This window comes from Wyeomyia smithii, chromosome 1, assembly GCF_029784165.1.
Source record: "Wyeomyia smithii strain HCP4-BCI-WySm-NY-G18 chromosome 1, ASM2978416v1, whole genome shotgun sequence".
Classification (NCBI taxonomy): domain Eukaryota; kingdom Metazoa; phylum Arthropoda; class Insecta; order Diptera; family Culicidae; genus Wyeomyia; species Wyeomyia smithii.
The window spans coordinates 133,095,447-133,114,832 of NC_073694.1; the positions used below are offsets into that span (position 1 = coordinate 133,095,447).

The following is a 19,386-nucleotide window of genomic DNA, read 5'->3' on the forward strand; positions in this document are numbered from 1 at the left end:
TCCGATGTCAAAAAGGACTTAAGCATGGGTTTATTCTCAGGCTCCCCACCAGTTACCCTTCCTTTACGCTGAAATCTACAATACCTTTGCGTGACTTCCTCTTAACAAAAAATGAGTCCCTCTTATCAATAAAACTGGCCAGAAGGACGCACGACGAAACTTCTCCAGGGAATTATAATTGGTGATATTTGGCAAGAGGAACGAGTATCGGTATAGTAGAACAGTAAGCTTGTAAGGAAGAGTAGCACATTACACACAAGCACTGATGAACAATAATCATAAGCATGCCACTTCTCAATAGAGGTATTGCTATTAACAGAAGTGCGGAATACAGCAGACACCCGGGCATATCTCACAATAGATCTACGATTCTGGTCGCAGTGAGGAAGTCCATACAGGGAAAAAATGCATTGCACCGCATAACCAGCAAGCTGTTTCTGGACTACTTGTTTATCGGTAAATTGGTTTTTATAATCTTCACTCTTGAAAATAGCTGGAATGTTTCTGATTTTTTTTATGACAATACACTCACGGTTACTGGATTCTCAATCATAGCGATATTGTGTCTCAAATTCAACAATCGTTGACACTCCTCTGATAGTTGCTCTAGAGCAGCGGTTCTCAACCTGGGGTACGCGTACCCCTGGGGGTACTTGAAAGCCTCCAGGGGGTACGCGGAAGAAGAATCAGTAATGGCGGACAAAGAAATTTTTCTTTATAATACTTTGTTGTTCAATCTTGCTCTTAAAACAAGACTGTAGCAATCATTGTTTGACCATAGTTCAATTTGAAACCTTAACTAGACTTCCACAATATGATCTACCACTACTCTTTTCCACTTTGCGAGAACATTCCAAGCTAGGGGGTACAATCGATATGGAAAATATTGCCAAGGGGTACGCGGACAAAAAAAGGTTGAGAACCGCTGCTCTAGAGTAACATCACACCGATCTTCAATCCGGGTAAGTTGTCTGGTACTCACATCGTTAAGTTTGGATTTCAGGCCACAAACGAACAATCAACATTTGAACTGTTCTTCGGTTAAATTAGTTAGCTCAAACTCGACGTTTAACTTATTAATACGCCAGGCATACGCCACAGAATCTTCACCAGATTGTTTTCCAATCTGCAGGCAGCGATATCTGCGACTAATAACGAACTCAGCGGCACCAGTCGATGTCACTGATGTTGAAGTTGTACAACAGTGGACTCAGACAGGAACCTTGAGGAAGACCCATGTAGCTTGTTCGTGTTATTGCTGAAGAACCGGGGGTAAAAAGTAAATGCTTTTCAGACAAGTTGATCAAAAAGTTTGTCAATATTGGGGAGAATCCTTTTTGATGTAGTTTCTCGGATGAATTTTGATTGAAACTGAATCAAATGCACCTGTGATACCCAGGAAAACCGACGTCATTAGATGTTTGCTGCCAAGCGCCATTTTCGCTTCTGTGACTAACAATGCTAGGCAATCGTTAGGGCCCTTGCTCCTACGAAAGCTGAATTGGGTCTCTGACAGTTGGTTAGTTGTTTCTGCCCATTTATCGAGACTACGTCCTAACCTGTCTCCAAGCTTCCGGGACCACATTGGTGTTTATTATGGAAGTCACTTCACTTCACTTTTTCAGACCTATTCCCGTTTCCACCTCAAGTGAGATGACAAAAATTACGGTATCGAAAATTTCATGAAGAACTGTGCATTTTTTTCATCGGTCGAAAAGTTGAAACACTTAGAGGCACGGATCGAATTCTGATTCCTTTCGTACTGAAAAATAAATCCAATATTCATCATTAGATCAAAAATATATCAATTTTCAAGACTTATGCGATCTTCGTGAAATTATTTCACCGTTTAAAATGGTCGTGAAATAATTCCTCGCGAAACGTCACTTATTCCGTTTTTACTTTAGTGATATGACCCTCATAATAACAGAGATTTAACGACAGATGTCACTTTGCGACGTTTTTTTCACCTACGTGAGTCCCGTAATAGGATTTTACTCACTTCACTCTCCCGTAATAAGCACAAGTTCCTGGTAAACTTATTGAACAACTTGAGAAATCGTATCTTAGCCGAGTCCGGTAGGTTTTTCATCAAATCAAATTTGATCCTATCTGGTACCGTGCTGGATCGAAACCCGTACAGTATCGAAATCCCTACACCTCGATGTTTTTTCAGTTTCAAGCATTACAAAAATGAAAATTCATATGATAGTTACATGTACATTGTACATGTAATCATCATATGAATTTTCATTTTTATAATGCTTAAAACTGAAGAAAACATCACGGTGTACGGATTTCGATTTTACTGTACGGGTTTTAATCCAGCACGGCACTGGAGCCTTATTCTTGCGAGACTCGAGAGCAATTGAAAATTCCAACACTGAAAATTCTGGTTCTTCGATCGCCGTTGTATCGCTCGATATCACTGTAATGGGATAGCGTCTGAGCATATCTTTTTCGCGAAATGATAGATTCAACGCGCAGAGTATTCATTATCCTCATTGTTGTCGGAGCTATTGCGCATTTTTCTAGTCGTATTCCAGAGATAGCTCATAGAAGCATCTCTGGATAACGTGCTTATGAAATTTTGCCAGTATGGGGCCGTTCAATAATTACGTAAGCAAAGTGGGAGGGGGGGGGGGTGGTTGTGCAATTTTCTTACGTTGTCTTATAGGGGAGGGAGGGGGGTGAGTTGATTATCTCTCATAAGAAAAACATTGTTGATGCGGCTGTTTAAATGACCATGTTAGAAAGTGAAAGTGCGGACGGTAAAATTATGGAAGGACGATTACCTCGAATAAAGGACAGAAGAGGAAACGAAGTATTGTGCTTGCTTCAGGATGATTAAATTACAATAAGGGGGGAGGGGGGGTATCAACAAATCTTACGATGTCTTACAAGGGGGGAGGGAGGTTTGAAAAAGTGGAAAAATATGCTTACGTAATTATTGAACGGCCCCTATGATCTTTTTTTCAGTTTGTGGAGTTTATTCTGTTTGAGTTCTAGTTCTCTAAACTGGTCGTTAAGTTCAACAGAATGTTTTCTTCTGAATGTTCTGTATGCTGTTAACAAAGCTTTTTTGTCTCTGTTCATTCTTTATCCCACCATTGCTTGTTAGGGCGGATTTTCAACTTCTTCTCAGGGGCGGGCTACGGCTGAGATTGCAACGCACTGTCTAGCACTAATGTTGCAAGCAAGTTATATTCGTCGGATGGAGAAAGCTCATCGATTGTTTCGAAACCGTAGGATATTGTGTTTATGAACTTTGCTCAACTTTGCAGTTGATAACCATGTTTCAGATAGCGCGAAAACATCGCATTTGGTATCGTGAAGTAATTTAATTTTTTTAATTTGGGGATCAAGCTTCTGTAGTTCCATTGGATGATCCTTGTAGTCGGTTCGTCGCTTCGGTTGTCTGAATTAGACATCGGAGGATACGAACGCGAGGAGGGGCCACTTGGTGCTTAGTTGCTTACCCAACATGCAAATTGTTGGAAGCCAAGCCGAAATTACTATTAAGAGCATCGGATAAACCAAAAGTGGTAAATATCCATTCAATGATCATTCTGAATGAAATACGTCCATCAGTATACGGTATTTCAGATTCCGATGACATCTTGGGGGTGGGAGCAAATTGTTTCCCCGGGAGTTTAGGAAACGCCTTATCGCAATTAACCTTGCAACCAGGTGGTTCCAAATTAAGTTGAAATGGCTGAAAAGGGTTTTTTTCCTGAGTGGACTCATCAATGCAATTAGATCATTAGATTGGCAGTATCACTATTGAAGTAAGTGATACGCTTATCATTGGTATCCGTGCTTGTGTGTAAGTTTATCCTCTCCATTTCAAGCGGCTACGGAGCTCCCTATACCAAGAAGTCTAATATACCATCGTGAGTTTAGCTTGAAATAGTCGAATATCACATTCAAAGGCTAGAAAAAAGTCCCGTGTCACATATACGTACACTGGGAAAAATATGTTTCTACAATTTTGTATAACTTGGAAGGCTATCTTAAATAGGCGCATTTAAAACTTTGTGCTTCATTTTATGACTTAAGCCTGTAGTACACTCTTTGTCTAATGGTCAAATATTTGACCTTCTGACATAATGGTCAAATTTATTTAACATCATGGTTGTTGTTTGCCCGTGTTTGCCCCATGTTAAAATCGGAGAGTGACAAATAATTATCTTTGACCAAATTTTTATCTGTCAAAAAGAGACAAATATTTGACGCTCGGTCAAAGAGTGTACTACAGGCTTTAGAGGAATAAAGTACTTTACGATTTTTGAGGGGTTATACAGTCCCTCTACAATTATGGGTCAGTCAACGTGTTGTCTGAATGTTCAAAAATGGATATAAAATCGGAAAAATTATCAACTACGAATGTTTTACTATCTATCTCTGTGTTCTGATGTGTACTTTCGATCAACAATTAATTTCACTGCAGTTGATGCGTGTAAATCGGTTAGGAAGAAAAATAACACTTACATAGCAAAAGACACAATTATGGGTTACTTTTGGCTTTAAAAATCATTTAGTCCATAAAGTCGCCAAAATACATAAAGCAAGTAATTTTATTGTTTTTAAAGCTTGATAATAAGTTATTTCATTCGGTCTCGATGCATTTTCATGTAAAAGTACTAAAAATAGCCAAAATATGGACTGACCCATAATTGTGCACCGCAAAATGTAACATTACTACAATTATGGGTCACTCCACTTATTGCACCGAGCTAAATTATAAATTTAATGGTATTTTCAACTTTAAATCATTTTAATCGTATAAATGAGGTTACAAGCGAGTTACAAAAAATACCACTGCTAATGAAAATTGTTCAGTTTCGTGAGAATAGACGTATTTGCGTAAAAATGACCCATAATTGTAGCTGACTCATAACTGTGGAGGCACTGTATACCTTTTTAGTATTCAAAAAATCGATTTATTTTATTGCATTACCTTAAAGTACAACATCTTGAGAACAGGCGGAGGCCTTGCGTAGTTGGTAAACTTGAAACTTTATATTTATAGCGTTTATCTCGGAATGGTGTTTCTCAAAAAATGGCTTTGCCGTGTTTACGATTGCGGTAAAACTACTGAACCGATTTTCTTTATCTTATTTTTAAATGTTCGTTATTAAATTTCCCGGTTGTTGAATGAACAATTTTTGATACACGAAGTTTAACCTTACCGAAAAATACAATTTTATTGCAATTTTCAGCGCTGAAACTCATCATATTGTGAACCAAGGAGGTCGATGAATGGAGCTGCAATGCGGGCCGTGTATAAGTGGCTGAATTGGGAATAAATGTTAGCGATTAATATTTTTTATGTTTTATTTATTGTATACTGTATATTTTACACATTAATAACTAAAATTAATCAATAAAATGTTTCGTTTAGTATGTTTCTTCTTACTAGAGTTAAAAACAAAGTCATAAAATGATCTTGTCATTATGAGGTAGATAACAATTCATCTCAAAATACAAACATTTATTCGTGTTCGTTTAATGTGGAAACAATAAGATAATACAAATGAAACAAAAATACCTTGATTACGTCGGTATTTTCTAAGGAAAACTAAGGAATCTTGACAGTTTTTTGTTCTAATTTTTGTTCGATATAGTTATTCACTTTACACTTACTAAATTAATGTGCTTGGTTAAGTTTAAGTCGAATCAGTGAAATGGTACTCTTGTAAATTTCTAATGTTTGCTTGACTCGTGTATGACTGTATTTGTATGTGGGTGTGTTTGTATAGGATAGGAAATAAATAAATAGTTAGTTTTGTTCTTCAGTTAAATAATTGTTTTTAAAATCGCTGTACAAAAAGTGGCGAGATTCGCTTAAACTGAAGCTAACACAGTTTTAAAATTAATAATTTATTTATATTAAAAATAATAATAAATACTATTCGATTTCTGGAGTGGAAATAATTGAAACAATTACTTTCAGTGCTCACGGGAATATGGAATGTGAAGATTTATAAAATGCTGTTGCCTATTAAGATTACCATTTTACGTATGCTCTCAGATTCTATAGTAAGAGTTTTATCATGTGCTTGAAATTATTATACATCTAGAAAACAATATCTGAGAGATGCTTTGGCTGTAGATGTATTCGAGTGCGATGAGTTATTGATAAATGCTCTAAACTGATTTATTTGGTTTTATTGGGTGTTAGTTTAGTAAGGTTTGTTTGCGGAGATATTAGGGCGATTTCATAGTGGAGACTGGGGTTGTACTTCAAGGATAAAATTGCCCAATCGGTTATAGTAGAAGGGGTTACGTCACGTGTGAAAACGCTAGATAAAATCCTTTGCATTCGCATGGGCTCAGCTTTTTTATCTTTTATAAGTCATCCACCTTCAAGAATCATAAAATATAGAGGATTGTATATTGCTGGAAATTGTTTATTGTTGTGTGGTGTTTTGATATGTGATTTTTACTAAACAGAGAACTGAATATATGGAAATTGAATAAAACATATCTTATGTATGAAACGAAATATAGATGGAAATAAATACGATAAAAACAAAAATGAAGTGCATTGTTAATGGTAACTGTGTTTGACTATAGATTAATTTAGAAATAGGGATCTAAACATATATTGTAAAATTGTTATCTACAATCATGTTGACGGAACTCATTATGGTAGATACGTAGCGCCAAATTTACATCCACGGATTGGCAGTAAATTGTGACAAAAAATGTGTCTACTGTAGCAAGTTAAATGTTAAAGATCTAAAAAAACTGTCATTTCTCGGAAAAAAATACATTGAGCGACCATCCATGAACAATAGATACATGTATGCACCTGTATTAATAATATTACAGATAGTATTCCTCCAGAATGTTAGTTAGAATCACTCAGATTTAATTATTTTTCATTCCAAACAAATAAAATACTAAGGATAAGCTGAAATTCTGTTTTCGTTTTGGTGAAATACTTGGTACTTGACCAATTCATCACATATGTACATTAAGAATGATCAATATACTTTGCATTTGCAGCACAAAATATTCAACCAATTGATTTTTATTTTTATTTTAACGTTGTTTCTTTTGTTTATATATTTATGTATCGCACATAGAAGTAGTCTCTTATAAATGGCCGCCTATTGAAAATTATGTTTCGTTTCAGAATGTTATAAATTTTAGTTATTTAGCAAATACATGACGCAAAGTTGGTAGCCTGATGAAAATCATTTTATCTTATTTTTAATGCAATGCGAAATTAACTCTAAGAACAATAGGATGAATAACGTGAAATTCGATCAACGCGTTGATATTTGTATTATTGACTTGAGTTACCAGAAATGACAACACGTTGAAAAATTATGTGACATTTTTGCGTGACACTGATGTGTTCCAGTTGGCTCTAATAAGAATTGTTTCAAATCAATTAAATTTAACATGAAAACAAAAATCTTGATCATAGTTTGATTTTCATCATTTTCTGCTATAAGCTTTTCATGTTATAGAGTTTTAACAAATTGTACATTTAAAAATGTCCAAGAAATCAGTGCTTAAAAATCTGCAAATAAGCCGCCAAATTTTTCGATTACCTACATCCTCATGTTCATCGTACTTGCTAACTCCTCTTTGACTGTAATCAAGTACAAGGTGCAATATTTTAGAAGATCAATATTTTTCCATTCCATAGGTTTAGATACAAAGTTTTTGAACCATTTGGTAAAAAAATGAAAACCTAATTGTGGGTAATGAGACCAATGTCTACTCTTTCAAATTCCACGCTTTTTTATTACTGTTTGATATAACCCTGTTGGGATAGCTCCAAGCGGCCGAAGCACAAACGGCCGAATCACGGAAGGTCGAAATTCAAATCGGTCGGATCACGAAAGACGGATTTTTTTAAGCAACATCAAATATGGATTATTTAAATTAAAACTTGATATAATTACACAACTAGTTTTTTGTTGAACATTCTATTTGCACATTATACCAAGGTGGCTCTGCCGCATAATCGAGGGCAAGAAACCAAGGCGGCCCAAGGCCGCCGCGATGTTTGATGGCCGAGCCAGCCGCCGACCCATCGCCGGAAGCGGAACAATGGGGCAATCCCATAGTTAACGTCCAAACAAGCGGTGGCGAGTAAGGATAGCCTGCGCCCGGACAATCGAGTTAGCCGAATACCAGCAATTTTGTGATTGAAATTGCCTTAAGACTAACTAATCCAATGAAAATAATCAAATACTTCATTTGAGGATTTAATTTACGGTCGTTTACAGAAAAAAATGTTCAGTGGGACTCTTATGCCTAGAATTATAGGATAAATTAGCAAATTCCACGCATAACGGTCCCACTGTGAATTTCGCATCGTACCACTAATGCACTAATGCAAATGACGTTTGAGTTTGTTTGTTTCGTTTAAGTCGTGCATTGTGTGCGTCGACTTGTTTCATTTGCCGGAAGTTTCGCTCAGAACCGAAAATGAATGCGTTGGCCATGTTGCAAGTATACAGAAGTGATGACAGTGATGATGAATTTAAAGCCTGTATTACACTCTTTGACCTCCCTCCTACTTTCCGCCAGAAGTTCCTAACGTCTAGTTTTAAGTATTTCTGAACCCTACGCTTTGTAATATTGATATATAATTAACTAATTGTGAAGATTACTCTAGCGGGACAGTTATGCGAGGAAACTCAACAATGGGACAAACAGACTTGGTATTTTTTGACACATTTTTAGAACATAATATTATTGTTGAAGTATTTTTCTGGAAATTTACGTCAAAAAACAACGTTTGGCTATGAAAAGTAAAAATGACCAAAATGGAACATGGGACAATTATGTGTGGAATGTGAAGAAAAAAAAGTATGCGTGGAACGGCAACTGGTGTCATGCGAAAGATGATTTTATTGGAAATTTGTTCAAAGTTGTATGTCTGTTAGTCTATGCTAGTAGTTTTATTAATTTAAATGTTTGATTCAAATCGTCATGATTCAATTTGCAGCAAATTGTTGAAAATTCTCGATTCGGCCGTTTGAATTTCGGCCGTTCGTAGGCAATAATAACCTATGACGTTTCGAGAATCACTTTACTTGACTGACCTATAACTGTCGACAGTCCTATAACTCGTCCTATAATTCGTTATATGTAATAGGGCCAACAGTTTGTAACATTCTAAATTCTGATCAAACATTTGTCGGGCTATACAATTTAACCAAAATTCAGATTAGTAGTTCTGACCAGACCAGAGGCTCATGATGGAAAAATTGAATAGAGTTGTATATTTCAAAAAAAAAAAAAAATAAGCGAAGGGCTAAACCGTCATGTAAACTAAAGCTGACAACAGTTTTGTTGTCAAAAATGTAAGCACGACGAGGTGAAAAAATGTTTAATGAATTCTTTGAAATCCCAGCAAGTAAAAAGTTTATAAATTTCTTATTGAATGTTTTCAATTCCAGTATAACGTTAATGAGAATTAACTTAATATCAGAGGTCGATTGATCTTTAACAAATTGTTGAACAATAAATGTTAAAGTTATCAATAATCCAAATATTCGTGTTTTTAATAATAATGCTACTGACATTCTGATCATATTTCTTTCCTATTGTTTAAACCAGTCCAGCTGGTGAATGGCATAATGTAAACTATAATACATTGGCGCTAACAAGCCCATTGGACTATTATTTACCATCCGCAATCAATTAACCAAAAAGTATAAAAAAGTGATTTTAATATTAGCGTAAATGATAGTATTGAACGTCTGCAATGTCTGCATGAATGAGGTGAAAAATGTTATTTTCTTACTTATAATATTGCACGGCTTGTCGAGTTCAAAATGTGGTCATTTCTGGTTGAATCTATGAATGGCACTATTGTTGTCTGTGATCGATTTGTGCAAAGTTGACTAAAGTTATATACTTTTTTGGATATTCAAATTATTAGTGAATTTGATAATAATCAGGTTTAGTAGAATCATAATTAGTTGAAATGGTGTCATATTACTGTTATTCATAGATTTTACTTTCATTTTTTTGTATGGATTTGTACAAGCAAGGCACGTTGAATACGCTTTTCTGCCATAGTTTTTCGATCCCCTGTTCCAGTGCAATTGCCAAAAGATTTTTTGTTTGAAAACGAAGAAGAACACAGTCATGCGAGTCACAATCGTTGACACTGCAATGACGTATATAGGATAGAAGGCTACTTTTACGTAAATTAGGTGTAAGCTAATCAGATTACATATGCCACGTATCTCTTATCTTTCATTCCGCCATATAATGACAATTCAATTGGCTTCTATAACATATCAAATCACAATCTTTATTTTAAGGATGAGGCAGCCAATCGAAATTAAATTTCGATTTCAATAAACCCTATCAAATGTATTAAGTTCTCAAAGACCAAATTAACTGCTCGTAGATTAATCGCGCAATACTCTTTCATTGCATGATTTTTTTAAACGTTATTCGTGTTTGCATATGACTACAACAAAATATTATTTAGCATTGTTTTTTCGTTCGTTTTTTTATAATTTCAGATCTAAATTTCACGCAGGCCTTCATTCATTTGCCAAATACTAACCATTACCTCGTACAGTATTTTTTGTAGTTTGTTTCATTTTTAGTTGCTCAACTCAACCTATTTTTCTCTTATGGTACTATTGTTTAATAGGTTTATCTTATTTCCTATTGTTTGTGTCAGGTACCAGATTGTTATATAACTTATGTTTCTATGTATCATGAATTAATATTTGCTTCATCCTGTGTAAACTGTCATCTTGTGTTTATCCGTACGTTTATTAATGTATGCCGATAGATTCCAACACTCACATTTTGGATATACATTTCCCACAGCACGTAGTGTATGGATTATAACGTATTTTATAAATTTATTTTCTTTAGCAACTATTATGCCGTTTTCGACAGCAAATCTAACTTACAAATTAACCTCTATTGCATTTAGGTACGTCGGTTTTCATTGTGATCGTAAGAAATGACTGAATAGGAAGCAGTAAATATTAGACATTACTGTTGAAAACTGTACTTAAACATATTGGTCACACCCATATCTTAATTTGCAACATAATGAATCCGAAAATTATTTTTCTTTTGAATGTTTTATCATTCGAAATGAGCTTTTTTTGGAACAGGTGTAATTTTAAACATTTAATGCCTAGAATAGTAGTTTAAAACGTTTCAACTGTTGCAATACAAATAAGCCTCTCGTTTTCCATTCCAATTACACCTTGCCGCAAGCAAATTATGAACAACATTTCACATTCAAGTAAACCAAGTTTCTACTGGTGTACGGTAGTGAAATGGGTTCGAATTTTCGAATCATGAGTACTCCTGTATTATAATTGCACGAAGAACCATTTTACCGTATTAAACACGTTAATGTGCGATCATTTCCATCGATTTAATGTCCAAAAAACATTAGGAAACATATTTCTTCACCATTAGGTCATTAGTGTTAACAAGTATAAACAGTCAGTGTTGATTAACATCAGAAATAGATAAAAATATACAAACGATTGATGTGATCGAATATGTATGTTATGCTAGCATTTACTAGTAGAGAATCAACGATTAAAGCACAACAAGCATGTTGAAGAAATTCTGACTGATCAAAATTCGTAGATTGTATAGGTGAATGTATGAATGTGAATCGTATTGCCGCGCATTGTTTCCAATAACGGTTTGATGCTGCACACTTGGCTCAATGGACGTTTGCAGAAAATTTATTTTGTATACAAGTAATGAATTATGTAAAACAACTCATAGCTCAAATTCTACTTATAAAATTTGTTTTAACTGTTATGATCGAATACAGGCATTATCGATAACTAACAATATCGCACCGTGGTGAAATGGTAAAAATAGCCTTCCGAAAAATTATACATTTCGAATCTAGATGAAATTCAATACGAGCTCATGCTGAATAATCATCGCACTGCGAAATATTGGACAATCACAATACACATAGCTCGCAGAGCTTCCCTAAAATAATAGTGTACGCAAACGTTATAGTAACGTTCAAATAGTGCTGGAGTAGATGATGATGATGATGATGTAACTAACCGTTTGGTCCAACAATCGGCCGTCGAAAACTCCAGCTTGAGGCGTGTTGTTGATGCAGAGGTTTTGAACTGAGGTTGTTATCATTCAGCAACGATGCAGAATTTTCTATTTCTTCTGGTGGGTCTGTATTATCTTTGTCACCGTAAATTTCGTGGCTAATATCGTGAGTACTGCCATCAGGTCCGCCAAAACTACTTTCATAGTTAGTACGTTGGTAAGTCAAATGCCTCGGATTTAATAGTTGATGATGACGAAGATGCCTGTATCCACTGTTTTGGTTGGCTAGTGCTTCACTATCATGTTGTTCATTGTTATTATCGTCTTCCTCCATATCACTTGCTGCTGGCGGTAAACGACGCTGTAAAGACGGTCTCTGTTGTTTTTGACTTTTACCCGAAGAACTAATTCGAATAAGCTTGCTCCGAGAATGATTAGCTTCGTCATTTTGATCACAGTTAGTTTCGTCATCGTCACAAGGATCTAAACTATTACTATCTATTGTTAAATCTAATAATCTGCACTGGCTACTGTCAAATAACGAAGCATTTTCAACTGCTGCTGGAGATTTTTTCCGTTCAACTACTTTCTTTTTCGAATACTGTAAACAAAAAAAGCATTAGCATCATTAAACTAACAATGGTTTTAAACATGAAAACTTGCTCATTGTAAGTCGACCATAGTTATAGGTTTTCACCAGCGGTGGGCATCACTAACCAAAAATTCAGCTACACGAATCCCTGCTGATTGGCAAGTTTAGCTCAATAATCGTTGAACGCTGAACTCATATTAGCCGGACTACCGCTAATAGTTAGTCGGTATCGTAAGTTAGCGATTAGTGTAGGCTCCGCTAATATGAGTCTAATGTTTAGTGTCAGTGATTATCGAGCTAAATTTCTCAGCTAACGGATAAGTGATTAGCGTCGCTTAATTTTTGGTTAGCGATGCCCCCTAGGGTGCCAACCAAGACGGTCATTTCGAAAAACGCTATACAAAATGTTTACCTGCCCGAAAAACCAGCCTGTGAAAAATTTCAGCTTAATCGGACCTAGAATGGGGTGGCGCAAAGCGATTGAATTTAACCCTTCAAAAATCGAAATAATAACTCAATGGAGTGGGGTGCATGAAATTTCGGTTTTCGAAATATTTTTTTGATGTCAGATGGTTGGAAAATCCTATAGACCATCGCACGGTGACGTCACGCACCTGAGTTTGACAGCTACTGGTAACTTTGTTTACCTTCGGGTGAGGCATTTATTTTCTCAATTATAGCAGATCATTTTATTTATGACCGAAATTATGATGAGATAGTCTATTGTGCACTACGTGCACTACACCAAGTGTTGTTGGTGGGGGCTTCATACCAATTTAAAAAATAACTAACAAAAATCAAAAGCTAAAAAAATCCATCAAACTGCATCAATGATCAACTAGTATATTGCTCGCTGTGTACCATTTCTGGTGCACAAAATGAAAAAAATATATGTGACCCACTCTACCATAAATTAACTCTGGAAATCAATGAGTGATGCGAACGAGAGGCATAAAACAAACCTAAACCTCCCTGCGCAGTGCACTTATCAATGTACACAATATTGTTATGTATTTACATACAGAGCGTGTACGCGTGTGGCCAGTGGATTTGGTTTGCAAGACCGATGTGTTAGTGTTGATTCCGTGCACTCCAGTTAGTGAACTTGAAGAGATGAGAACAAACACGGAGAGCGTTGAAATTTGACAACGTTGTACACTCTCCGCAAGTCGCATGCTGCTTCATTCAAGCATTGAATACAGCTTCATTGAAGCAGGGGTTGGTGGGAAACGAGTGAGGCCCTCGCCATGCAGTATGCGGCAAGGCGCGACAAGTGTCTTTTTTCACGGTGAGGAATATTAACAATGAAACCGATTACGCGCGTCCAAGCACATCCCGAACTGTTTTGACGCTATTCGCGTCTCGCCGCATTCTGCATGACAAGGACAAGGGCCTAAGGCCGGTGTTAGTATTGGCTACTGACAATACACACACGCGGTGTTGTATTGCCTGTGGTAGAATGAATGATTTTCTTTCAGTACTTTTCAAGAGGCAAATGCAGTACCTGAAAATAAATATGGAGCCAGATCTTGTTGAAGACCTTCTAGTCAAGCCATTCTTAAGACGAACTGTAGAAGAAAAGCTTTTGGTCACAAAAATGCAACGTTTGTCAGAGGTGGAATGAAAATTACACGAAAATTTAAACGCTTATGATGCAACGTGGCTGCGCGGGTCACAGACACGTGGTAAACTGTTTTGCTGGCCGTGTCTCTTGTTTCAAAATCCTAGTGATAAATGCGTGTGGATAAAGGATGGATATAGGGATTTGAACCATCTTTCCTCGGCCATGAAGGGGCATGCAGCGAATTTCTAAGAATGATTTGAAGACGATATTTTTAAAAATAATTTTATGACAGTTAATGATAGATTTTTAGAAAATATGAATACTGAATCAGATAAATGCAATGCATGTGTTTTATTATGTACATTTCTGGTGATGGTCACTGGGGAAGGGGGACGGGAGGGGGTAGGTGTTTGTATGAGACAACCTTGAGTGCACAGTCAATATCCAAATCCACGAGACGCCACTGGTTTCATCTGAAGAAAAAAAAATCACGATTTTGGTGATTTTTAGAATTTCTCAAGATCAAACTTCAATCGTTTTGCGCCACCCCGTTTTAAGTCCGATCGAGCTAAAATTTTGCACAGGATGTTTTTGTGTTCTGGTTACTTTTTTCCCATATAAGTGATTGGCACCCTAATGCTCACCTCTGTGTATAATACATGAAACCATTCTAGGTATAGCTTACGTTGTTTGGATTACCGTATAGTGCCTATTCACCGTGAGGGTTCCATGCACCGCTCACTTTTCACTTGGAAATTATTTTTTTTTCATAACAAAAAACACTTTTTAAAAAATATTTTCACCGATACTTCAGCAACACTTTCCTGAACCATAATTCAAAAATTGGCTAATATGCCATAGGCATCAAATCGAGACAATCGCATTTCAAAGTTGCAATGCAATTTGGCTAATATCCACATGATGTAAATTATATCGTGCTTGTTGGTGATAAAAATGGTTTTAAATTTAATAAAACAACACGGAAGCACAAGTGAGGATGAAAAGGACGACGAGACAATTATTACGTGCAACAATATAACAATATAACAAAAATATCATTAATTCATAATCTCACAATCCACTTTCCTATTTTTTCTCATTAAATTCAAAATGAAATTTGAATCTTCTCTTTATTAATATTAATTTCATTCAAAGAGCTAAATAGCATTCTTTTAAATGTAAAGATTTATGACAGAAGGAAATAAATAAATTCTTCTAGCATCAAAATTTTTTCGTGAAAAAGTCAAATTTGATGCAAGGGCCTTACGATCGCTTACCTGTCGCCAGTAACCACCAGGCTACAACACACTTTCGAAAGTTAGACGAAACACAATACAGTAATAATACACTGGTTCGTTAACATGCCACAAATTAAAACATAATGGATATTAGCCAACTTCTCAATTATTTCGGATATAAGCCAACGTTGTTTCACATTTCCTGCCTTCCCAAATGCATTTTTTGACAATCGGCTTCCGTTGGGACCTTGTTTAGGGTGTGTACCATCACGAGAAACTGTTTTCTCGATTTTGGTAAAAATGGCATATTAGCAAATTTTTTAATTATGGGCAGTGAAGGATTGAGGAAAATATTTTTCGTGAAGTGGGTTTTGTTATGGAAAAAAATAACTTCCAAGTGATAAGTGCGCGGTGAATGGAGCCCTCTCGGTGAACTGGCACTGTACGGTACTTACCTGTGGATTTTCGGTTATCCGCACACCTGATGGCGGCACATTAGAAGCTTCAGAAGCTGCATTGCTGGCAGCGTATCCATTGCTATTGTTGTTTTGTTTAGTGGCGTAGCATTTCTTTCCAGTGATTTTAGGCGGTTGAAACTGCAGAGGTTGTACCGAAGAGAATGACATGAACAAGTCAGTTACTCCTGGCGTTGGAGTTGAGCAGTTCAAAGAAGACGTTAATGACGTCGAGGTAGGTGCCAGATTTCGCACTTGTTCCGCTGCAATACTAGTGGCTATCGAGGAATGTTTCGGTTGTAGTTGGACTGATAACCCTGTGCTTTGTGATTGATTTCTTTTACCATTTTGAGTGCCGGAATTGAGTGCACAGTTTTGATCTAGATTCATGTAACTGCTATTAGGTTTGTTATAGATACTATTACTACTGGTGAATGGTGTGTGCCGTCGTGACTCCATGATTGGGCTGCTAACTTTCGAAGGAGACCTGTGTTGTATGCTTTTGTCATTATTTAAAACTTGTGAGGATACTGATAATTGTTGGATAGGTAGTAACGTAGTCGAATTCGGAGAAGTTATATTTGTTTGGTGTTTTACTCCATTTTCAAATGAGGGCGTTGATTGTGTTTTTATGTTAGCAGATTCTAAACTGGTAGTAAGGTTCAATGTTGCGATATGATCTTGTACACCTTCTACGGTGTTTATGACTTGCCGATGGACTACGGGTTTCTGATTTTGCGGTTGCTTGTAATTTCCATTAGGTATTGATACAGGTAATTGTTCCGACGTTCTGATTAGGGTCTGCATTTCGTGGATGTCCGCATTGCAGCTTGTTGAATGTGCCTGTAGTGCCATTGGTGTGGCGGGTTGCGCTCGAAAGTTTGTTTTCTGACAATTATTCCTGTGTACGACCAATACACAACATATAATTGCGAAAAGAACAAGTAGGAAAGTTCCAATAATTATCTGCAACCACGGAAAATTGACTTCTGGATCACTTTCGTAGGATATATCTACATGATTCAAAAGATTCATATAAATCGGAATGCCAATTCCTGTACTTCCGATTGCTCGTATAGATATATTTATTTTATCATCGGTTGAAATGTTTGGGAATTGAAAGTGATTTGCACTAACTGTCAAATTTGCAGAGTTATGCACTTTGTCTTTATCTACCCATTCTATAAGATACCCTTGAAGTATACCATTACGATTCTCTGGAGGTCCCCAGGTAATTGTTATCCCATCTTTTCTGATGAGAGCGTGATTTGTGACAGGCCCAGGAACTAAAAAAAATGTTATTACTGCTTTTGTATCCAAATATATCTGTACTAGAAAGGAAAACACGATTACAAATATCCCGTCTAATGAAATTATAGATGGCTGAACTTCAAAATACTGAAAAATTCACTAAAATACTGAATCACGAAAAGGTAATTTTCACAAATATATCTTATTTGATTGTGCGACATCATTGAAATTAGAGTGATTTATCATACTTCTTGCAAATAAACATCTGGTTTTCTAATACTTATTGCTAGTGGGTTTATTTTTCTTTACAGTACCAAATAGCACATAACTGGTTTAACCCGAATCAACCCAATGACGCCATATGGCATCATTTGACAAATTAAACATTTCTCGGCTAAAAATGAAATTCATTGACATTTCCATCATTTGGGAGTACTTATATGAACCCCAATAGATGCCGCTTGACAGAGAAAATCACATCAAGTAAGTTTTGTTTTGTACGTGGACGCAGCAGGTATCCAAAGTTGAAAAAAAATCAAATAATCGCAGGGAATTCTGGGCTGATTCGGGTTAATAGCGAGCTCCAATCCGGGTTTCCTATTTATAGCTTTGTATAGTGCTGGAGCATGAACACCCTGACATGAGAGCTTTGGCAACCTAACAGTGTAAGCATCCGGGAGACAGTAATAAGAATCAGATATCTTTGCAGATTCTTAAACGCTTTAAGATTAAAAAAAATGTTTCGTATGTAGTAAATGTTTGATGCGTTAATGCGTTGTTTATGATTGACAAATTTCGCAATTAATAAATTTCAAAAAGATACTGTCTGTACTGTTGTTTTTTATTGTTATAGTTGTTCTACGATTTTTGTTTTTTATATAATAATTTCGACTTATTAATGTTATTGTTATTCTTATTTTTTGAAGTAGAATACTTCTCTCAGGAAGTTCGGCTACATAGGGATGTAAAATGAAAATCTTAAACCGAAAAAAGTGAAAAATATGTCCAATTTCAAATGGTAATAAATCGGTTAGTATTCGATGGATTTCCTTCGTTCTTGCAGCAATAGATTGGAAAATCTTCTAAGATTCTTCCCAAAAGAAGATAATTGTAATTTTATTATTCACACTATTGTACTATTGAAAATAGTCAAGCCTTGTCAAAACGAAAAATTCGACCTCTGATTGGTCGTTATATGATTGCTTCCCAAGCGACAGAATCATATAACTTGCAATTTTAAACATGCTATTTGGCCTATAAAAGAGCCTGTTTCACCCGAAGCCGCTCATAATAGTTCTAGACAGAGACAACAGCAGTTGTCCTCCCTTAGCAGCAGCACTAGCAGTGCAGTGGATACCAGCGATGGCGGATAGCGGCCACATCGTGGCGTAGCAATGGATAGCGCACTAGCTGCAGCGGATATCAGCATCGATAGCGGCTGATGCAGTGAGGCACTTTAGTGAAATGCAGTCTCTGTGCGATAGTGGGCACTAGTAAATGCATTCAATGAAAAGTTGGCTCATTTTGATAACACGTGAGCCGTCTAGTTTTGAGTGTTATATCAGCATTTCACTGTTTACTTTATCACAACGAATACTTTGTTCGCACTGTCAGTGATAACGCAAAGATGTAATCGGCATCTTATCCGATACTGAATTGAATAACAAATTGTCCTTTTCAGGATGAAATAAAAACCTGATGATTAAAGCGTTAATGTTTTCTCTTGAGTTAATTTACATTTTTAAATTTGTAAAAGTTATAAATTTTACTTAATCTCCGTGTCTCAGAACGTACTGAATTATCTTTTCCTTCAGTCATGAGCACGACATCCGAAAAAATTTCATCTTAAAATTTAAAAATTGTCAAGCCCCAACCATAACAAGCAACTTACTATATTATTGAAAATGGTCAATCCTTGTTGAAGCGCAAAATTCTATTGATCTGATTAGTCAAAGTTTATTTACTAGAAAAAATGACTGACACGCAAGCAGTCGGGTTATCTTTCTTGTAAAAGTATTCTACTTCAACCTTGCGGTCGTGGCTTTGCACACAACCCTCCTGTTATTTTTGTTTGATTATTGTAGGATTGTTATTTTACTACTATAATTACCATAAGGTTTACTGCCGTTCATATCATAGTAGTCCCATGTTCTACACAAATCTTATGCACACTGGGACAACTATGCTTTGAACGGCAGTTTACGCGTCATTATCAAAATAGTTTTTTCAATGCCT

At 36.1% G+C, this 19,386-nt stretch overlaps 1 protein-coding gene across 2 annotated transcripts in view; it reads right to left on the bottom strand.

The window, feature by feature from the left end:
* Nucleotides 1-5,323: 5,323 nt before the first annotated feature.
* Nucleotides 5,324-19,386, bottom strand: part of LOC129719734 (protogenin) — a 77,831-nt gene continuing 63,768 nt past the window's right edge. For both annotated transcript variants that reach the window (XM_055671140.1, XM_055671134.1), the window contains exons 8-9: nucleotides 15,901-17,186; nucleotides 5,324-12,652 (exon numbers count right to left, since the gene is read on the bottom strand). In XM_055671140.1, the coding sequence (XP_055527115.1) occupies nucleotides 12,050-12,652; nucleotides 15,901-17,186 (1,889 nt within the window). In that variant the 3' untranslated portion in view covers nucleotides 5,324-12,049. The remainder of the gene's footprint in view (nucleotides 12,653-15,900; nucleotides 17,187-19,386) is intronic.